Source organism: Eublepharis macularius, chromosome 17 (genome assembly GCF_028583425.1).
Source record: "Eublepharis macularius isolate TG4126 chromosome 17, MPM_Emac_v1.0, whole genome shotgun sequence".
Lineage (NCBI taxonomy): Eukaryota > Metazoa > Chordata > Lepidosauria > Squamata > Eublepharidae > Eublepharis > Eublepharis macularius.
In genome coordinates this window covers 10,128,638-10,151,853 of record NC_072806.1, presented here as the reverse complement: position 1 = coordinate 10,151,853, position 23,216 = coordinate 10,128,638, and the positions used below count along the sequence as shown (strand labels likewise).

At 44.1% G+C, this 23,216-nt stretch overlaps 1 protein-coding gene across 1 annotated transcript; it reads right to left on the bottom strand.

The window, feature by feature from the left end:
* Positions 1 to 3,749: 3,749 nt before the first annotated feature.
* Positions 3,750 to 15,225, bottom strand: LOC129344869 (uncharacterized). Its single transcript, XM_055001779.1, has 4 exons — positions 14,100 to 15,225; positions 10,502 to 11,462; positions 8,872 to 8,997; positions 3,750 to 4,869 (listed from the first exon to the last, which is right to left on the bottom strand). The coding sequence occupies exons 1-4, from the start codon at positions 15,223 to 15,225 to the stop codon at positions 3,750 to 3,752; spliced, it is 3,333 nt and encodes a 1,110-aa protein (XP_054857754.1).
* Positions 15,226 to 23,216: the final 7,991 nt, after the last annotated feature.

Here is a 23,216-nt window from a genome sequence, read left to right as displayed (position 1 = left end):
ATTCCTAGAAGATCTTTTGCTACAGCTTCATTCATTTGCATTCTCCCGCCACCTATATTATCAATGTGTATGTGTGAAACATTGCAAAAAAGCAATCTTTATGTGATCATACATGATGATTGCTTCAAAACACTTTGGGTGTGGATTTTACCACTGAACACATATGCACCTGCAATTTGGAGAGGGTGGTGGGGGATAAAAAATAAAAAAAAGATGAAATAACAATATAAAATCAAATGGAAATGTCTTCTTTTGCAGTGTTTTATTAATGCACTCATGTGAACTGTTAATGTAGAGAATGAGGAAGACACAAATGAACAAAAAGAAGTGCTGTTTTTTAAAACTTGGAAGTAAAAGAGAGGGAAAAAATGAGAATTCTTAACATACTAGGAATCAAGATCAGGCATTTTTAACTCCAAAATTCGGATGAGGAGGAATTTGAAAGCACACCTAATTAAACAAGACAGATGATTTATTATTTAATTTTTAAAAATGTGGTTGTGGCAGCTTTTAATTTTAAAGCAAGCATTTGCTGAATTCAGTACTAAAATTCCTAAATCCAATAAAATCCATCTGATAAAGTTATAAAAATTGAATATATCCACATGTGGATGCTTGTAATAAAGTGTTTATGTCTAAATGTTTGCAGGCAAATTCAAGGTAAAAGAATCAGCATGCTGGAGTGATTAGAATGTCAGATTAGGGCTATGCAGACTCAAATTTGAATTCCAGCTCTGTCATGAAGTTCACTGGGTGATTCTACAGCAGTCACCATCTCTCAGCCTAACCTACCTCACAGAGTTGTTGTGAAGATAAAATGGAAAAGAGGGAGCTATGTATATAGCAGGTGACCAGGGGGCCAAGAACAAGGGGGATCAGCAACAGTAGGATGTCATGTCTGGCAAAAACCTGTAAGTGATATCATGCCTCTCTAGGAATAGCCAGAAACTCTGTGGTAAAACCATAGAGTTTTGAGCAATTCCTAGAGAGGACTGATGTCACTTGGGTTTCTTCAAACATAATATTACGCTGAGGGCCTATATCTAAACCACCCTGAGCTTCTTGGAAGCAAGGTGGCATTAAAAATGTGATATATACAGACAAAACTACCATCATTTTTTCCCATATTTCTTTCAGCTCCAAGGACAAGCTACTCTGTTGTCAAATTTCCAAGATGGTATGTTTTGCATTTTTCTCTGCATTAGATTATGGAAGCAGAAGTCGAACCCCTCGTGTTCCTGTAAATCCTTTCTCCTGTGGAAGTCAGTGAGCTGTAAAATATTTAAACTGGCTACAGTTGTACTTCATTTGTTTACACGTTTCCAGCAGGCTGCTAAAACGTAACACGCCGAACAAGAACAAAGACTGCCAGATGCTGCCTCAGATTTCATAACAGCTCTTTAAATAGTGCATCAATCCGTCTAGCCGGAGGAACATCTTTCTTTCCCACCTCGGCCATTGAGGCTAGATAATGTTAGTGAACGTTCCTTTTCCTGATTTATCTTCTGTTTATTCTGAACGTTTGCAGGCAGGGGAGCTGGAGAAGACATTAGGAGGTATGGCTGTGTCTGGCACTTGCCCCAGAAAACCTTCAAAACCTCATCTCCATCTTTGGCAGCCGTGCAAAAAAGATCTACAGAATGGGAGACCTGTTGTTTTATTAAGGTCTTCCTCTTTGCGTCACTGAAGGCCTCAGCCCAGCAGCCGTGGTCGGACCCTCTGTCTTGATCCAAGTCTGCTTCCATACCCGAGAGACGGAAGTGTTGCTTTGCTCCCTATCAGATGGCTGGCTAGGGGGACATATTTCAGAGAGGGTTGTCTCTGTCTTTATATTAAACAAACTATGTCTTTGAACAAACTTAATTTTTTATGTACAGAGCTCTCTCTCAGCAGCAGCCTTCTCTCTAGCTGCTCAGGCCCCAGCTGTGGAGAGCAAGTAGGTGTTACACTTGCCTGCTTCTTGGCTTCCCTCAGGAAGTACAACATAATCTGTTTTTTTCTGTGTTGCTACAGGTTGGTCAGGTGGCCATTGTGTAGCAGCCACCAGATGATGTGGAAAGCTGGAAGGAAAGTGGGAGGAAAGGAAAGAAGAAAGACATACAATCCAAACCAACAAGAGGGCTAGGACTGTAAATTAAAGTGGACAGTTTCTAGGTGGGGCCTGGAGATCTCACGGAATTACCGCTGATCTCCAGAAGACAGGGATCCATTCCGCTGGAGAAAATGGTGGCTTTGATGGGTGGACTGTGCGGCATTGGTCCATAATGCCCTCCCCAAATCTGTCCTCCCCAATCTCAATTCCTAAAATCTCCAGGAATTTCCCAACCCAGTGCTGACAACCCTAGCTATAATTCTTTCCTTTGTAATGATGCCGTGCAATATGAGTATCTGTCATTTTTTTACCCCCGCTGCTAGGGCCTACAGCAGCCCAGGGGTATTCTTTCAACTGGTGAAGTAACACGGGGGAAAGAATACTTCCTTTCCCTTCCCCAGTTCCGTGGCTCGAATCCATATCATGCCCTGTCATGATTTTCTTTTAAGGGCTCAAAAAGCGTGTTTGAATTTTCTAATCGTGGAATTCCAATATCATGTGTACTTTGGCTCGTAATGAAAGCTGATACACGTGGTATAAGGCAGGGGCTGGCTAGCTTCGGTACTGCATGGCCTACCTCTTTTCTTTTTGAAGCCGTCTGTGGTCTAAGGAACATTTTTAAATGTAAAAAACAGAATGCCAGCCTGAGACTCTTGTGATCTGTAGAGGCCTTTTACCTCTCTGTGCTACAATCACAGATCACTAGAAAATGGAAGCAGCTACCTTGTTCTCTGTAGTGCTTGACTATTACCTATCAGCAGGGCTTTTTTCTGGGAAAAGAGGTGGTGGAACTCAGTGGGTTGCCCTGGGAGAAAATGGTCACATGGCTGGTGGCCCCGCCCCCTGATCTCCAGACAGAGGGGAGTTTAGATTGCCCTCCGCACCACTCCGGCGGTGTGGAGGGCAATCTAAACTCCCCTCTGTCTGGAGATCAGGGGGCGGGGCCACCAGCCATGTGACCATTTTCAAGAGGTTCCAGAACTCCATTCCACTGCGTTCCAGCTGAAATAAAGCCCTGCCTATCAGAAGGAAGTACTGTAGTTTTTCTTTTTCAGGTTGACACAAGGGATAAGAGACGGTAGTGGAATGGGGTTAGGATTCTACCTAGGATTCTCCGATTCTGGCCTGCTCCTTTGTCTGAACAAGCTGCTCTCAGGTTGCCGACTGCTGTTTTCTTTGTCTCCACATTGCCAGTCCTGAAAAGTTGCTTCTGGTATACACTGCAATATTCTTCCAAAGATATCTCCTCCTGGGGTCGGTGGGGGCAGCCATATCCCATTCTGCACTATTGGTCTATTTTACATCCTTTGGATATTAACAGTGACTGGCAAAGAACCAATGCCCGTGGGCATAGAAGCCAAGGTGGTTTGCTCTCTAGAATTTTAAAAGCTTGGCGAACAAACAATTTTGCTATTCTTGTTTCATGCAACACTTCCCCCCGCCCCCCCGAGCATACATAAAGAAACTTACAGGCTCATCAAAATGCACTATACAAGAGCCCTTTCTGTAACTGAACCACAAGGGATCTTTTCTTACCATGCTATAAAATTGCGTCCAACACATTGATTCTTTGTGCAAAGCTTTACTGGCCACTCCCCAGCTGTTCTGATTGACATTTTTTTTTTATTTTGCCTTGCCGATTGGCCATTCATTGTTCTCAGAAGCATTTTTTCTGCAACACAGTTGGACCGACCTCCTTGTACTCCTGCCGGGTCACCCACATGTTCTGAAATGAAGCCAAACTGGTGAGTACTGATGCTCCGATCCAGACAGAATACATCCTGTCCTCTGGCGCTGTGACTTTTACTGGCATGCCCTTGGGTGCTAGGGCCTGGAGCTCCTTGAGAAGTCTGTCGCTGAGACCAGGAAAGAGAGTGGACCCACCTGCCATAAACACATTGCTCCAGATATCCTGTTGGATGCTTCCGCTGCATTTGGAAATGCTGTCCAAGATCATCTTGTGGATGCCTGGTGATGGAACTCCTGCATCAGAGGGGCTGAAAAGGGACTCCGGAGTTTTGAAAAGCTGGTCACCCATCTTGACAGGATTTCCATCGGGGAGCATGTACTGATGGACTGACCCTTTCTCCTGGCTAGGGTCCAAAGCAACATAGCACATGCTCTCCTTGATGTTCCTCACTATCTCCTTCTCGGCCGAACTTGAAAAGATATGCCCAGTCTCCAAGAGAAGAGTTGCTAAATACTTCGTCATATCCCGGCCTGCAAAATTCATCCTAGAAATGCCGTGAAGCAAACAATGGCCCTTATAGACAGGGACTGTCAAGGTGACCCCATCCCCACTATCTAGGACTAAGCCCGTCGTGCGAGCCGAGGCGTAGAGAGCCAACAAAGCCTGCAGGCCCACAAACATGGCCGGCACCCGGAAACGCTCGAACATAATCTCTGTCATTTTTTCTCGGTTGGGGGCAGGGTTGAACGGAGCCTCTGTCAGCAGCACGGGTCTGTCCCTGGCCCTCATCCTGAGCTCATGCCTATAGATGTGTCTCCAGATCTTCTCCATATCATCCCAGGATGTGACCATCCCATGTTCCACAGGGTATTTGAAAGACAAGATGCCCCTCTTGGCTTGAGCTTCTTTGCCAACAAAATATTCCCTCTGAACAGGCCCAAACATAATGGATTTAGACTTTGGGTAGCCAATCACAGTAGCAACAATGGCACGGGGTTCCTGCTCACCCGATATCCCAGCTTTACACAGCCCTGATCCATTGTCAATAATGACAGCCGGGAGGGTTGGTGCTCTGGGGTGAGACATTCTTGGGCAAAACAAAAAAAGGAGGGATTTTTTTTCACCCGCTCTGTATCTTAGTGCTCTGGTAGAACGGAATGTTCCGCCATCAATACTCTAGATCTCTTTGAGTCACAAAAGGTGATAATTCTTTTTCTAATGAATGTTTAGACCTATGAACATGCTGCATATGTTTCAGGAAACAGATTCTTCTTCAAGGAAGCGGGAGCTAGCCTGTAAGATGAAGCCCTTCAAGACCTGAAATGCAGAGTTTATTTTTGAAAAGTAAAGATCGGCTGTCTTTCTATTCTGGAAGCGTCTTCAAGAAGGTAGAGTACCATCGACACAAGGAAGCTGGGCATATTTTTCTCCAAGATCAAATGAGCAGCCCCTGAATATCTAAAAGATGCATTCAGACTGAAACGGGCCCGCCGCAGAAGTACATAAGAACATAAGCAAAGCCATGTTGGATCAGGCCAGTGGCCCATCCAGTCCAACATTCTGTCACACACAGTGGCTAGAAATCCAGTGCCATCTAAAGGACTGTCAGTGAGGCCAGGACACCAGATGCCCTCCCACTGCCTTCCTTCCAGCACCAAGACAACAGAGCACCACCTCCCCACAAAGAGAATACCATCTATCTCCTGTGGCTAATAGCCACTGATGGACCTCTGCTCCATATATTTGTCCAGTCCCCTCTTGAAGCTGGCAATGCTTGTAGCTGCCACCACCTCCTGTGGCAACGAATTCCATGTGTTTATCACCCTTTGTGTAAAGTAGTATTTTCTTCTATCTGTTCTAACCCGACTGCTCAATAATTTCATAGAGTGCCCACGAGTTCTTGAATTGTGAGAAAGGGAGAAAAACACATCTTTCTCTACCTTCTCTAACCCGTGCATTATCTTGTAAACCTCTATCATGTCTCCCCTCAGTCGTCTTTTCTCCAGGCTAAAGAGCCCCAAGCGCCTCAATCTTTCCTCATAGGGAAAGTGTTCCAACCCTTTAATCATTTTAGTTGCCCTTCTCTGTACTTTTTCCAGTGCTATGATATCTTTTTTAAGGTGTGGCGACCAGAACTGTACACAGTACTCCAAATGAGGCCTCACCATCGATTTATACAGAGGCATTATGATACCGGCTGATTTGTTTTCAATCCCTTTCCTAATAACCCCTAGCATAGCATTAGCTTTTTTTATGGCAGTCGCACACTGTGCTGACGTTTTTAGTGAGTTATCTATCATGACTCCAAGATCTCTCTCTTGGTCAGTCTCCGCCAGTTCAGACCCCATCAACTTGTATTTATATTTTGGATTTTTGGTTCCAATGTGCATTACTTTGCACTTGGCTACATTGAACCTCATTTGCCACATGGATGCCCACTCTTCTAGCCTCGACAGATCCCTTTGGAGTGCCTCACAATCCTCTCTGGCTTTCACCACCCTGAACAATTTCGTGTCATCTGCAAATTTAGCCACTTCACTGCTTAATCCCAATTCCAAATCATTAATAAACAAGTTAAAAAGCATTGGACCCAATACCGACCCCTGTGGCACCCCACTGCTCACCACCCTCCACTGTGAGAAGTGCCCGTTTATACTCACTCTCTGTTTCCTATTAATTAGCCAGTTTTCGATCCACAAGAGGACTTGGCCCTTTATCCCATAGCTACTGAGCTTACTTAGGAGCCTTTGAACTTGAACCGTTCTCTCTTCCTCAGCGAAGCTTCACACATGTTTAGAAAGGAGTGAGCGCAAAGCAGCATCTTGTGTTCTCCTCATCATCAGCATTCAGCCTATAGAGTTCATCATATAAATGACATCAGAAAAGCACCGTGGTATCAAAGAGGGACAATAAAAGGAGATGCTTTTGCAAAGAAAGAGACAGAAATCTCACTTGAAAATGTTTTAAAAGCTAGTGTCTTAAAAAAGTGTTAGATTGTAGCCAGGAAGACCTGGATTCAAATCCTACTTCTTAAGCCCCTTCTGCACTGGGGACATAACTCCTCAATTTTCTTGAAGTCAAGCCGAAGGGCATGGAATTGGCTTGTATGTGGCCATTTGCACCTCTCATAGGAGCAGCGATGAATCGTTGGCAAAACTCCCTTCCTGCCTCCTTCTCTGTTACCCCCAAGCATCTGTATCTCCACCATGGGATAAAAAGGGAATCTAAAATTAAATTATTTCTGATACCTAGATATTTAGCCCCCTATACAATATTCCCACCAGTGCCAAAGCAAAAAGAATAAAAAGGGAACTTTCCCCTGCCTGCTTTCAAACCAGCAATTCATCGATCCTGCTCTGGACTTTTTTTTAAAAAAAAAAAGAGGAAAGAGGGGAGGGGGAGGAATGGGAAAGAGGGAAGAGGGAGTGGCTGGCTAGATGAGAGTAGCCAATCACAATGGCAGAGGGCGGGAGAGGGAGGGAAGAGGGTGGAACACTAAAAATGGAATAAAGAGTATGCACGTGGAAACAGCCTACCGCAAAGTGGAGTTTTTAAGAAAGTCGTATTATAAGTGCTCCCAGGAAAGCTGGGGGAAAGCTGCATAGTGACCAGAGTGACTACTTATGGTGGCAAATCTGGTGCAGACTGTCATGAAAAAAAACCACCACAGTATGAGAATTGAACCCATGAAATAGACCGATGCAGATTTGGCTTTAGTTGAAGTTTGGTGGGTACTGCTGGGCCAACAGCACTTCTTACAGCCTAACCTACCTCATAGGGCTGTTGTGTGAAAAAAATGGGAAGAGATGTCCTTTTGGGTGTCTGAATTAGAGATGGGCACGAACCAGAACAAAAACGAACCATGTGGTTCGTAGTTCATCAAATTTCACAAACCATGAACTTTCACGAACCTGCCCCTGGTTCGCGAACTGGTTCATTTGGCTCGTGAAAATGTCACATCTGAGTCAGAAAATTATCACTTCTGGGTCAGCAGAAGGTCACTTCCGGGCCAGCAGAAGCTCACTTCCGCGTCAGCAGAAAGTCTGCAGGAAGTCCATCCCCTGTTGCCTAGGAAACTGATTGATTGGCACAAGGCTGCCTGCAGTGGCGAACTAAAAAATGAACCAACCGAACTGGCCTAAAAGTTCGTGGTGGTTTGTCAGAAACGGGATCTGACAAACTGCGGTTCACGAACCACGAACCGGCCTGGTTTGTGCCTAATTTTGGTTCATATTTCAGTTTGTGCCCATCTCTAGTCTGAATTAGAAAGGCAAGATTGACTGATTCACAGAGTTATGATTTACAGGCAGCTTGTGCTCCATGAGTCAGAACTAGGGCTTTCCCTCTTCACAATTCATAATGACACTGTCTGCCAAAGTGTCACCTTTTCTGGAGACACCAGGAACTAAACCTCGGACTTTCTGGATGCAAATCACATGCTCTGCAGTTGAGTTGTAGCCACTTCTAAACAGATCTTTGGTTCCCGCTCCATTGCAGCAGTTTCCTTCGTATAAGACAACAATTTTGAAACGAACCAGTGAACAAACGTGCATACACATGTCCCTTCTCATCACACTGAATTTTTTTAAAAAAAAATATGTGGGGGTCATTTAAAACCAAAAGCAGAAAAGGAAACATCGTTACTTTGTCAATGAACTGTCTATATTTGTCATTGTTTTCTTTGTAATCAACAGAGCTGCATATTGCAGTTACTGAAGTGGGCTCTCCAAGTGTTATGAAGGACACTCTTGGGGTGTGTGTGGATGTAATAGAAGAACATTTGTGGTGGCAAAATAGAAAGGGGACTAAAAACAACAGGCAGGCAGCTGGTGAATATTGCAATAAATGAGACCACTGGAAGATGAGTCCAACTTGCAGACCTTTGCCCCTACTCAGCGGAGTAGCATGGTTGCGGAACTCCCGGGGCAGGAGGTGGTGATCCTCACCTCGTGCATGTGCGAAGCGCATGCGCACTCTGGCCCTGCGCGATGATGACACTTGTGACATCATCACACAGGAGTGTCCCGCCCCTCACTTGAGGAGGGTGGCAGCAGCAATGGGACAGAGAGTCCAGCGGGGAAGCCCCCACCTTTCCGCTTGCCTCTCCACTTGCTGCTGCTCCACCGGTACACCTGACTTGCTGGGGGCCGAGCCGAGACAGGTGGCAGCGGCAAAGGGGCAGAGAGGCAAATGGGGAGGCAGCGGCAAAGGGGCACTGTGGGGAGGCATGGAAGTGGTGCCCCCTCAAAATTTTGCGCCTGGTGTGGCTGCCCCCACGGCCTCCCATGTTATGCCTCTGCCTCCATTCCCAGCCCCCCCAAATATGCCATGCTAGTTGTAAACAGGACAAAGTTTTCCCAGACAAGTCACTATATTAGCCATGTAGCTGTTTTAGGGCCATAGCTTTTTGTTTGGAACGTTACAGGCCAATTAAAAATTGCCTGTGAGCCAATTGAATGCCGATATGGTGTTACATAAACGGGAGCTAATGGAGATCTTCCTAAGCTATTGGGAGACTTTCTGTGTTTTTGAATGAATTTTTCACTCGAAGTTTGGAGAAGGAGTCAGGATAGCTAAGTTTCAGGTGGGCAGCTGTGCTATCTGTAGTAGAAAAGCAAGATATGGGGCCCATATCTTGGACAGCTGAGAAATCTCTGTGTTTTTTGAATGACAATGCAATTCGGGCTTTGGAGAAAGTCCCTGGTTACTAGGAATCATTTTGTCTGTTTTAAAGAAGATAGTTGGGAATCTTTTCTTTAGTGACACACCAGAAAACAGGTAGCTTCAAAAATTACGTCCTTAGCTCTTATCCAGAATTATTAAAATTGATATCCAATGATTATTCAATGAACAGTGCCATCCTAAACAGAGCTAAGCATTGATGGGCTTACATTGGAGTAACTCTTTTTAGGATTGCACTGTACATTCTGGAGATTAATCATCAAACCAACTCAAACTGGCAAGCTAACCTACCTGTCATTTGCACCAGTAAGTCAACACTCACTAGAGATGGATGTATTTTACTTGCTCTGTTCCTCTGGTGGTGGAGAGTGCTAAGAGTGGCAAGAGACTGGTGGTGGAGAGTGACAAGAGACTAACAAAGTTGGTTTGCCATTGCCTGCCTCTGCAACCCCAGTCTCCGTTGGAGGCCTCCCATCCAATTACTAACCAAGGCTGACCCTGCTTAGCTTCTGAGATCTGATGAGATCAGGCTCACCGGGGCTATCCAGATCAGGGTTTTTACCCTGTAGGACATTTTTAAAGGCCTCCAAAAGAGACATTGGTTTGAACTGCAGAATGAAAGAGGTGAGCGAACTTCCAGTTTCCCCATCCAGTTCTTCCTTGGGCTAGGAGCATGAAACCTCATGAGGCCATTAGACAACTGGCCAAGGAAACAAATGACACACCCGAAACAGCTTCCTGGAACTTGTAGAAAGTGTTTTTATTGTAGCCCTTTAAAAGCACTGAATGCACTGTTCTACGCTACCTGAGCCTCATTGTCTACACTGATAACTCGCCATGCGTGCCCATGTCCTCTTTAAAAGCAGCGCCTCTGCACAACGTTTGGTCCGAACTCTCTGTAGTCAGCCAGAGTGACCCACATTTGCTTGAAGGTGCTCAGGGAAGTAATAATAGAGGCCCCGATCCAAGCTGAGAACCACCGATCTGGAGGTGATATGACATGTATGGGAACGCCTTGGGGCACCTTATGTTCCAACCCCTTGAAGATCCTCTCATCAAATCCTGGGAAGAGAGAGGAACCCCCGGAAAGCAGCACATTCTTGTAGAGCATCTGGCGGATGCTAGAGTCACATTTTCGAATGCTCCTGGTGATCATCTTATCCAGGCCTTGTCCACTTTTGCCAATGTTGTTTGGTGAAAAAAGGATTTCAGGTGCTAAAAAGAGAGCATCCCCGATGCTGATTTTATGACCGTCGGGTAGTTTATACTCCTTTGGGAGTTCCACCGGCATCTTGTTATGATCAGGGTAGCAATCCAGGGACACAAAACACAACCTCACTTTGATATCTTCCACAGCATTGTTTGCTGCCGGAAAGCTCCTGTAGTACTGCCCGCTTTCCTGAAGCAATTTCCGTAGGAACTCAGTGACATCTTTGCCACCAATGCTCAGTTTGGAGACAGCATGGGGCAGGCAATAGCCTTCATATACCGGCACTGCATGGCTCACTCCAAAGCCACTGTCCATCACAAGTCCAGTATATCGTGCCGAGGCATAGAGAGATAGTATAGCTTGGATAGAAAGATAGAAGGCTGGTACCTTGAAACGTTCAAACATCAACTGAGTGAGCTTGGCTCGATTTTCTTGGGGATTCAAAGGAGGTTCAGTCATCAACAGGGCTCTCTCAAAGGATCTCACTCCCAATGCTTTGTCATAGATGTGCTTCCAGATTTTCTCCATGTCATCCCACGAAGTAATAATTCCACAATCTATCGGGTATCGCAGCGACAATCCTTCTCGCCAATCCTGGGCCTCCTTTCCGACATAACATTCCCTCTGTTTGTCTTTGGATAATATAACTTTGGTTTTGGGGCAGCCAAGGACTGAAGGAATGTTTTGTCTTGGGCCAACTTCTCCCGAAATCCCAGCTTTGCACTGCCCAGATCCATTGTCAATAATCACGGCTGGTACATTGAAGGCTTTAGCCTTCAGTCCTCCTGCTGCACGTACCATTTTAAACTTGAATTAATGTGTCTGTAAAGCTCATGCCTCACCAAAGTTACTCTGCTGGCATAACTTCCGGTGTCTCAAAAGACCAAGAAGCATCCTAACACCCAAATTCTTGAAGCGTTGTACCTGCATTTAAGATGGTCATCTCTAAGGTAACTGGAAAGCACTGCTTGTATACAACACTTAACAATGAGTGAGGTAAGTACTGGTAATTGTTGGTGGTTTCTAGGAAACCAACAGATGGAGGAAATCTTAAGATGCAAAGTGACTCATTGCTCTGATTGGAAAACTCATTATATGCAGGGCTTTTTTTCAGCTGGAATGCGGTGGAAAGGAGTTCCGGCCCCTCTTCAAAATGGTCACATGGCTGGTGGCCCCTCCCCCTGATCTCCAGACAGAGGGGAGTTTAGATTGCCCTCCGCACCGCTGGAGGTGCCTTAGAAATTCCCCTCTGTCTGGAGATCAGGGGGCGGGGCCACCGGCCATGTGACCATTTTCACTGAGGGTGATTTAAACTTTAAAAAAACTCCCCCCTTGTTCCAGCTGACCCAAAGTGATGTCACTGTGTGGTCCTGAGTTCCACCACTGAGTTCCACCACCTCTTTTCCCAGAAAAAAAGCCCTGATTATATGTGTTTTCAAAAATTATATATCTTTTAAAAAATTGTATGCATGTTGTTATTCAAGAGAAGGGCTGAGAGTTCATGGAAGAGCACTTACTTTCAATGCACATAGTTCCAGATTCAATTCCTGGCACCTCCATTTCTAAGATCTCAGGCAGAAGGTGTTGAGATTGAGTTGCCAATCTCCAGGTGAGGCCTGGAGATCTCCTGGAATTATAATGATCCCTGGATGAAAAATATCAGTTCCCCAGGAGAAAGGGGCTGCTTTGGAGGGTTAGGGTTACCACCCCCAAATCTCTGGAAATTTCCCAACCCAAAGCTGGCAACCCTCTTTTGGAGATGAACCTTTCTTTGCCTAAGAACCAAGGCTAGTTAAGGTACACTTGGCTAAAATATGGACCGAAGATATGGCCTGGTGTTTGTTTGTTTATGCTGTTTATAGTTGGCCTTTTCCACTCAAACTCAAGGCAGATTACACAAAGTAGGTCTATAAAACCAACAGCTGGGACATCCAATAAACATTCAATAAATAATACAATAAGGATTGCAAATATTTGAAAGCAAGCAGAAATCTTGATACAGAGGAGAGCAAATTTTTGTCAATATTACCTGATTTCTAAAAGGGGACAACAAATAGGATACTGGCCTTAAGGAAAAGAAATATCCTGTCCCTTTAATAGAGTTTTAATATATAGAAATGGGCAGTTGAAGCTTTTCATGACACGAGGATAAATTAAGCCTCTATTTAAGGGACAGACCATTTTTATCCAGGACTATTGGCAAGCATAACAAAGTAGAATAGTTTTATACTAACCTAATTATTTCCACAAACCAGATGAGAGAAAGAGATTCCTAGCAAGTCAAGATTTGCAAGTCACATTTGGGTGACTGAAGCCCACAAACTCTTGCCATTCAATTATTTTCTTTCAAACAAGTCTCTAGTCCTCATAGTTGCTCTGGAAAGTGGAAAATATACAGCCACAAGTGTCAAATATGTAGCCCTTCTACACTGAACTCAATATCAGGGCAATCTAATCCACGCTTGATTCCATAAAGATATTGATTTCAATGGGCTAAGACTGGAGCTGCATAGGATTGGGCTGTATCTCTCCCACCCCTTCTGGGACCACTTAATCTTTTATTCCTGTGTCTAGGATTTCCAATTTGTCTTTCAGGCTGCAGCAACATGACATATGTTGGTGTGTTTCCCAACAGGTTTTTTAAAAAAATGAAAAGCAGCTGTGGAATGCTCCTGGTAGAAGGAACTGACTGCTTTGTGCTTTGGGCTACTTTTTTACTCATGCTGGACCCTACCTCAAGCTGTCTTTTCCCTATGGATGGAAAACTATCTGGGGAAGCTAAGTTTAAACCGAAAAGAAGGTGGCTCAGCAAAAGGCTGAGTTGCCTCCATCCCCCTGTTAAGTCAGTAAAACGCCCAGACACGAAGGAATGGTGCATGTAGAGGGCACCATACAAAACTTGGACAATGAGATAATGGAGGATTCTTCACGACGCCTCTGTTGCATCTGGAAACAAGACCAGATAATTTGAAATTTCAAAGTACAAACAGAAATCCAGAAGGAGAGAATCTTGCAAGTCTTTATTAAAAGATGACATTTTATTAATATTTTGCAAATGTTTTAGCAAATGTTTTAGAGTTCAAATATTTTGGGGGGTACTGGTCCCTTTCGAAAGCCCCTACCTTTCCCTTATTTTAGATCTCCTTGCAAAGCAGGGATGTTGTATTTTAACTATTAGGCCAAAGAAGGATATCCAATCTCTCCTGCAAAATGACAGAGGAACAAGACACTTAAAAGCCACCCTGATCCTAACAGGTATTTCTTTATTTTCTTGTAGTTTGTCCATCCAATAAATCTAGAGACAGGTGTTTCTTTTTAAATATGGGGAGGGCCACCAGTTTTGGAACTTTGGGTCTTCCTTGGAATTTCTGTTTCGCTGCTTCCTAGCAAGGTCACTAGATAGGACAGTATAGCTCCTTAAAAACATTTTCGGTGAACCACACCTGGGCCAAAATCTTTGTAATCGTCAACAGTGACCCACATTTGTTTGAAAGACTTCAAGCAACTTAGAATGGAGGCCCCGATCCATACACAGAACTTCCTCTCCGGCGGAGCTATGATCCTTACTGATATCCCGGTCGGCACCTGGAGCTGCATTTCCTTCATGATACGCTCATCCAATCCTGGGAACAAAGTCGATCCACCAGACAGCAGAATGTTTCCATAAAGATCTCTGCGGACATCAATATCACATTTCATAATACTGTTGAAGATCATTTTGTGGACACCGGGTGCTTCGACACCAATGTTAGCGGGTACGAAAAGGGCCTCAGGGGCTCGGAAGAGTTGACTGCCTATCTTAATGACGTTGCCGTCAGGCAGTTTATACTCACTCAGGAGTTCATTCATTTTGGCTCTCATTTCTTGGACGGGGTCTAAAGCCACATAGCAGAGCTTCTCTTTGATATCTTTCACAATTTCTCTCTCGGCTGTGCTGACGAAAGAATGGCCGCTCTCTAGAAGGAGCCGCATGAAGTATTCAGTGATATCTCTACCGGCAATGTCCAACCTGGAGACAGCGTGTGGCAAACAGTAGCCTTCGTAGATAGGGACCGTGTGAGTAACACCATCCCCGCTGTCCATAACTATCCCTGTGGTACGTGCTGAGGCGTACAGAGCCAACGTGGCCTGGACTGCAACATACATTGCTGGTACCTTGAAACTTTCAAACATGATCTCCGTCATTCTCTCCCGATTCCGAAGGGGATTCAGGGGGGCTTCAGTCAGGAGTACTGGCCTATCACTGGGTTTGATCCTCAGTTCACAGTCATAGACATGCCTCCATATTCTCTCCATGTCATCCCAGGATGTCACTATGCCGTGGTGAATTGGATAATTCAATGATAATACCCCCCTTTTGGACTGGGCAGCTTCTCCAATGTAAAATTCTTTCTGGCCAGCTCCAAGCATGGTGGCTTTGGCTCTCGAGCGGCCAACTATTGCCGTGATAACTGACCGTGGAGAATTGTTCCCAGCAATGCCAGCTTTGCATAATCCAGACCCATTGTCAAAGATCACAGCTGGGATGTCTAAAACTTTGAGATCAAGCATCCTTTAGATGGTACACTTCTCATCTGGAGAAGCTGCCTGATAAGGGGGTGGAACTGCCAGAGAGCAGAATACTTGAGAACGAGGGTTCTAGAGCGGTGATGTCATACACAGTGGCATCCTCTCGTACATAGAGAAGATAGCCCAGAAGTTCTAAGAAAGATTCCAATATTTGGAACCATTTGATGAATGAAATAATAGAAGGCATCTTAACAAAGGGAGGCTACAGTTTGTATAGGCTCGGGAGTGAGATTGGTGGGTTAGTGGGAAACGTGGGTGGGCAAGTATGTTTCCTCCCATACTCTCAAACCCACCAGTTAAGAGCCTCTTCCTGTAGAGGTGAGGCAGAAGGCAACCACACAAGGCTTTGGTGGTGGCCCCTCGTCTTTGCAATGCCCTTACCCTTGCAGCTTGCCTGGTCACTACCAGCTTTCCTGTCTTTCTGACATTAGACTGAAACATTCCTTTTTACTCAAGCTTTTAACTGAAGGGTTCTATATTTTAAAGCTGTTTTTACAACCTGCTCCACAGGGCTTTTTTTCTGGGGAAAGAGGTGGTGGAACTCAGTGGGTTGCCCTTGGAGAAAATGGTCACATGGTTGGTGGCCCCGCCCCCTGATCTCCAGCCAGAGGAGAGATTAGATTGCTCTCTGTGCTGCTCAGCGGCGCAGAGGGCAATCTAAACTCCCCTCTGGCTGGAGATCAGGGGGCGGGGCCACCAGCCATGTGACCATTTTCAAGAGGTTCCGGAACTCGGTTCCACCACATTCCCACTGAAAAAAAGCCCTGCTGCTTCACATGATGATATTTGATCTCAGATTTATTCATTCACATATGCAAATTAGGGTTGCCAACCTCCAGATGGTGGCTGGAGATCTCCTGGAATTACAACTGATCCCCAGGCCACAGAAATCAGTTCAACTGGAGAAAAATGGCTGCTTTGGAGGGTAGACTGCATGGCATTATACCTTGCTGAGGTCCCTCCTTTCCCCAAAACACGCCCTGTCCAGGCTCCATTCCCAGAATCTCCAGAAATTTCCCAACCTGGAGCTGGCAACTCTAATGCAAATAGTTACTTGATGTGCTGGCAAAGAGACAATTAGCCTGGGTGTCAAAACTAACCTGCAGCCATGACTTACCTCTTCTTAATGCTCACATTATTAGTGATTGCAAAACTAATTATAGCTTCTAATTGGAAACAAAAATCCACACCGACAATTTCTAATTGGCAAGCCTGAATTTGGGACCATTTTATAATGGGAAAACTTTCGGACCAACTGGCCCAAAGAGAAAACCGAAACTATAAAGCCCACCTTTTGGAGCAATGGTCCCCAGTACTAGATTACTTAACAAAAGATGAAAATGTATTGTCGAAGGCTTTCATGGCCGGAGAACGATGGTTGTTGTGGGTTTTCCGGGCTGTATTGCCGTGGTCTTGGCATTGTAGTTCCTGACGATGGTTGTTGTGGGTTTTCCGGGCTGTATTGCCGTGGTCTTGGCATTGTAGGAACTACAATGCCAAGACCACGGCAATACAGCCCGGAAAACCCACAACAACCAAAAGATGAAAATATGACAAATGCAAGCATACTTATGATACCAGCTGGGTACATTGATTGATATGATCACCACTAAGCAGTAACCAAACATGGAAAATTTTTGTTTAACTGAATTTTTTCCTATATATCTTTGTCACATAACAGCCACTCAAATAACCGAATAAGGCATATTGAACCATGTAACAGGAGGTGTACTTTTCTGATTGTTGTACGTAATATTCTACATTGTTTATTTGTTATTGTTTAAAAAATTATGAAAACATTGAATAAAATATAATTTAAAAAAAATATTTACCTCTTCTTCTTCCTGCAACAGTACCTTCCATATGCATGTCAGAATACAAGAAGGCAGGCCTCTACCCTAAGGAGCTTAGAATCTAAAATTATATATAAGGGAGACAAGTGGAGCTGGCAACAAATAGGAGAAGAATCTACATGTGTTTAAGGCTTAGTTTCAAACAGGACTGCAATTGAATACACACTTACTTAAGAGTAATTCCCATGGAACACAATAGGAGTATATATGCACAGGATTTGGCTTCATGTTCTCTGGATCAGGGCCACATGAATTCCAATTCTGTGCATGTTTTCTAAAAAGTAAGTCTCACTGTTCAATGAGACTTACTCTTAAGTAAGTGTCCATTGTCTAAAATAGGACTTACTTTTACGTCAACAACAGGATCCGAAAACACGCCTGCTGTTTTTTTTAATCCTAGAAACATTTGAACATTGGTGACTAAGTTGTCACTATTGTTACTTTTAAAGGTAGCATTATATTTTAATGTCTCTGGGAGTTTTTAAAAAAGGGGTGGGATAGAAGTTCCAATGCATTATTACTCTTATTGTTGTTATTATATATTACTTAATCTCAGAGCGTGGTTTGGAAAGCCATCAGCTTTGACCATGAAATATAAGCTAGAGTAAAATTTTAATACGCTTTTTAAAAAAGTCACCTGTGAATGTGCAGTTAATGGTAGAGAGCCCACAGCGGTTGCATTTTAATTGCTTCTCCCGCTAGCCTTAAGTTATGGCCTGCTTCAAAGGGAGGGTGGCTTCCATTAAATTTAATTACTCTCCCTTGCAGCTAGCGTGGCAAAGGTGCCAGCACCTAATTAAAGGTGGTTATGAATCAGATGCAGGTCCCAGCTGAAAGAAGCAAAATGAAGAGGCACTCCTAAACGTAAGTCAGCAACTTTGACTTGGGGCCATAAGGAAGGCATGTACCTCTGTCGGGGAAAGTATGGACATGGAGCCTCTCATTGCTTTGAGGGAGGAGGGAAGTGTGGAACCTCGCTTAAACACGTACCTAGTCTTGTTCAGAAACAATTTTTGGAAACCCTTCAAAGATTAGAGTGGTGGCTTATACCGATCGGTTCTGCGGCTGCACCCTGACTGAGGAAGTCCTTCCCTCCCTCTCTGCATATGTTCTCCTTCATCTGTCTTTGCTTACGCACCAGATGAAGTCTATTTGCCCAGCGTTATCCCAATGATCTCCCCTGCCCCAAATTAAGACAGGAGATGACCATCTATGAGTGAAACTCGACTTTTCGAAATGGCTTATCTGTTTCACCGAACATTCTCTCGTTGATTAAGTGTGGGTTGCAATTAATGGGCAGCCTGTGGTCAACCAGCATTCCCGGGCATTGCCACCCTGGCTCAAAACCTGGCATGTACTTCCACTGGCTTTGTTTCTCCTAAACTGCACATTTACTGTGTCAAGAGGTGTCTCATCCCCTTCCCTTTCTGTGCCATCCAAGCAACTGTGAGTTTGGCTGATGTGGCTTACTACAAACATTTTGTTTTTGATACAGCCTTTCATCCTTTGATGTGTGAGAGTCTTTCTACACGAGACATCCAATACGTGAAGAACACGTCAGAAGAGGCAACCGGGAAGGATAGTTTAAAAAGACAGAGCCAGAAACATGGAAAAGGCTTTGGTATACACTGGAGCTGTGTCAAGGGGCTGTGAAATGCCAGAAGGGAAACTTCAGCCCATTATTATCTCTCTAGGTCCAAACCTAGAGGCAGCTCCAGCCCAGTTCCATTCATCGCTGCCCTCTGGTTGCCATCCCACACATTTGTAGACTGGAGAGGTGAAATTAACAGAGCCTTCGGGGAGGCAAAGATGAAATTAACAAACCCTCTGAGGAGCAATCTCTTCCAGCTCTGTCTTTTTAAACTTTGCTTCCCAGCTAACATTGCATCTCCCTACACTTAATGAACATGTGTTGAGGCATCTCATGTAGACAGACTCTCAGGGTGCTTACAACTAGCCCCTACCCATGTTTGAGCAACTGACCCTATTCCTAGCAGTTTTAGTTATGGCCTAACCAGGCCTATTTCGAACCCCACCCCCTAGGAACAACTTGAAGCAGATTTAAGTTGAAGACAAGATTCCCAATCTGAGCCAATTTGAAACATTCTTTCTTGGCTCCTGAAGGTGATGAAGAGCCAATTCCATGTTATTCTATGATGCGTGGGACAGCACAGACATGGCCACCTAATCTTGAGGAAGGCGGAGTAAGCCAATAAGCTCCTCCCTTAAGCCACCCTATTGGTTGAGTACCAGCCTAGCTCTAGCGATGTTGTGCCACATTTGAACTAGCTGCACAAACACATTTTGAGCTCAGGAAAAGGCTCAAATGAATACATTCTTAGATATGTTTCTTTCTGCTGCTGTGTTGGTGAGTTGTGTTAACTGATTAATTAACTGCCATGATGAGTCACGTCACGTGTATCTTATTTATTGCCGCACAAGACTGTGATGAATATACTTTTTGTGTTAGTGTTTTATTTACTGGGTTTTTTAAAAAAATTGTAAGCCTCTACCAACATTGTGTTTTGGTGGTAGAGGAGGGTATAATAATTTTTTTAAGAAAAGAAGTACTTGTTGGATCAGGTCAAAGGTTCATTTAGCCCAGCATGCTCCTTATCAAGATGGCCAACCAGATATCATTGTGCAAACAACTGAAAGTTTGAGCTATACTGTCTTCTGAACACATGGCTTGGACTCAGCAGTTGACTAAGCTTCCATGAATGTGTCCAATCTCCTTTTAAAACCATTTTAGGGCCAAACTAGATATGAGAGCATCCATGCTTGTGACCCGTAAATGCTGCTACAATTTTAAAACAATTTAAAAATATGAGGGCCTCTTTTCCTGCCATAGCTCAGAATGGTGGTAGGACGGGGGGGGAGGGGGACAGTGACATCACTGAAGTTGTTACATCACTTTCAGAAAGAACCCAGAAGTGATGTAGGGTAGCTCTAGGAATCAGCAGAAACTCTATGGTTTGACCATAGAGTTCGTGCCCCTAACCCTCCCAATGGTTCCCAGGCGTAGGTACGCTTGTCCCCTCACCCTACAAGTATTTTTGGTTGCCAAAATGGCCGCACACACCCTCTGCAGCTGTTACAGCATGGGGAGGGGGAGGATGACCAAACTGCCTCAGCTCAATAGATCAGGATCGGACCCCTATGACATTTTAAAGCCGTGTTAAAATGGGATAGGGCTTTTGCAGAATTTTTAATCCAGATCTGGTTTGGCCTTAAGTGTGTGGCCATCCATCTTGTGGCAGTGAGTTCCAGTGACTTTTAAATCATCAAGAATCTTTCCCGTACACTGATTTCACACCTCCTACAGCATCCAGTGACAAGATTTTGCCTCAGTAATGGACAAAATTAGAAACTGTAAAGTACATTGTAGGATTTTTTTTTTTTTTACAAGAAGTCGTTTACTAGAATTTCATCTCAAACACCTGTGAACAGCTCCTTGCAGATGCCGGCTTCCCCCATTGAGAAGGCACAAGCCATAAATAGTTTAATATGCTATTTATAGGGCATTCTTTGCCTGCTTTATTTGAAAATAGCTGAGCGCACAATTTTCCACTTCAAGAACTGTACAAGGCTTTGTGCTTTTATTGACAATTCTCTCTCTTAAAAAAATGAAATAAAAAGGCAAACTTTCTCCTTTCTGTATCAATCTTTGAACAATGCACAGTTTTAGCTTACTGAACTCTAAACTCTAGCTAAGTGAAAACAGACTGTTTTAAAAAACCATGCAGAAAGAGCAATCGAAACCTGGATTTCTACAAATGCAATTAAGGATGATGATGTTGTGGAATTATGGTTTAGGAATGAAATCTGAAATCTGGTTCCTAAAACACTTTAGAAGCAGAGATGAGAATGCCAATGCAGAGAAATAAATGTGTGCCTGTGTGTGTGCGCATGTGTGCATCTGGTAACTGGCAAGAGCTTGGAGGGGCGGGCATGACATGGAGGGATGTGGCATCACATGTTCCATGATGTCATTTCCAAGTCAAGTAGCTCTAGGAATCCTTGGAAACACTATGGTGAAATATGGTTTCTGATGATTCTTAGAGTTACCCAACATCACTTCTTGGGAAAAACAACATCATAGCACACGTGATGCTGGCTGCTTTTAAAAAAATGTCTCCCTTTGTTACCTGAATTGGCCTGGCAACCCAAGAGAGAGAGCGAGAGTGAGAGCGAGAGCGAGAGCGAGAGAGAGAGAGAGAGAGAGAGAGAGAGATTAAAAATGTATCTTAAATTTCAAATTTCTCCTTAGATTTTGGAATTATGATGCCCTAGTCTTATTTAAAAAAAACAAAAAACCTGAAACCAAATGCATTAGAAATTAATTCTCCATTGTCCATTTTTTTTAGTTTCTTTGTTTAGTTTTTGTTTGTTAGCGAGTGAGTTGACTTTGGCTTGGATCTTGTAACTTTGTTCCACATGCATTTCTTTCTGGACTCTCTGAAGGTGGTCCTTCACTGCAGATCTCCCTTTGCAGCGCAAGGCACTTCCATTTATGCCCAAGCAATGTTTTTCAAGGGTCCCTGAAGTGACTAGCATGAGGAAAATGCTGCTTGGATAGGCTTACCAGTCCTCCACGTGCCCCCCCTACCACCTCTCACCTGGCTGGTGGAGGGAGGTGCTAGAACATGGCTGCAGGGAGCAAAAAGCATTCCTGCATGCTACAGAGCACATGTGCACATGCGCATGGATGAGGTAACTGCCCCTCTAGCACTACTCACCCCCATGACTCTCCCATCACCCGATTTCACCTCCAGAGGACTTGAAAACCCAGGCTGCATGATTTTAATTTTTTTCCTCAAGATGGTTCTTCTTGCTAGCTACAAGATTCGGCCAGTCATGTAGCTAGAAAGATCACGGCACCTTGCCCCTAATCAGATATAGCAAAATCAGAGAGAGAACTACGTATACTGCTTTCATTCTAAACAGCAAGATATTTTTGCCCCGTTTTGTAGGCCTGCCAAATTACTACCAGAACTGGGACGAAGGCATATTTCCCAGGAACTGGGACTTCCCATAAAATGTACCCCACCCCCCATTTCAACTGAGTCCTCCACTACTGTGATGTTCACAGTTATGAACTGTGGGAATTGGGAAGGTCAGCAATTATATATTGAAACAAAATGGGACTTCTAGATGCTAAATAGACTGATGTTCCCAAAAGATGTATTAATTCCAAGCCAACAGAAATGAGAGGGGTGGGAGGAGGGAGATGGGATGAAGAAGGAATAAAATCAATGTCTGTTAAATAGGAGAAACAGGGTAAAGTCAATGGGGGGGGGACTTTTAGCTTCACTGAAGGTAAATGGTGGAGGGGTCGAGAAGGGGAAATAAATTATAAATGATACAAATAAAAAAGATGGTGGAGAGGGGAAGGAAAACCTCTGGCTTATTAGCGTTGTCCTTTTAAGGGAAACTTAAATTACTGATTTGGTAACTTGTAATTCCCTTGGGGATGTTAAGACATGGCCTTCTACTTTTTAAACCCATTACGTCCATCTAGTATCTCTGGAGACAGCCTCAGTTTAATAGTATCATCTGAAATGTAATAAACCCTTTGGTCATGATGAACAACCCGGAAGGTACAAGCCCCTCAGAGGAGTTCAGATTTAATTCAAAACAATCTGAAAAGAGGCATTTTCAGCCGCATATATTATTTCCAACTCTGGGAAAATAGTTTGACTTTTTTTTTCCTTTCTAAAGAAACATAGATCTTGAAAATAGAATGTATAATGGACAAGGGCATGCTTAGCTGAAAATGTATGTATTTCAAATGAGCGATGGAAATACTGAAATATTTAGAAAATCTGCGGCTGCCTTTGCCTCTTTTTCATTCTTGTCTCTTTCACCCTCCCCTCGCTTTAAACCTTATAATGTTCAAGGCACTTGCCGTGCTAAAGATCCATGATGATATCTCTGAGTGTATAATTCAGCCACAAAAAACAGCCAAGGCAGTCTAGATCCAAGCAGGGCTTTTTTTCTGGGAAAAGAGGTAGTGGAACTCTCAAAAGTTTCTGGGAAATGAGGTGGTGGAACTCTCAAGAGGGAACTGATGGGAAATGATCTCTGTCTGGAGATCAGGGGCGGAGCCACCAGACACGT

Excerpts from the sequence above, each read along its gene's own strand:
- LOC129344869 (XM_055001779.1), bottom strand. The coding sequence starts at position 15,225 with ATGCTTGATCTCAAAGTTTTAGACATCCCAGCTGTGATCTTTGACAAT. Across the intron at positions 11,463-14,099 it reads AGGTGTGGTTCACCGAAAAT|CAGGAGGACTGAAGGCTAAA; the intron begins GTTTTTAAGGAG and ends TGGTACGTGCAG. Across the intron at positions 4,870-8,871 it reads GTGGAGAGGCAAGCGGAAAG|AATGTCTCACCCCAGAGCAC; the intron begins GTGGGGGCTTCC and ends GTTTTGCCCAAG.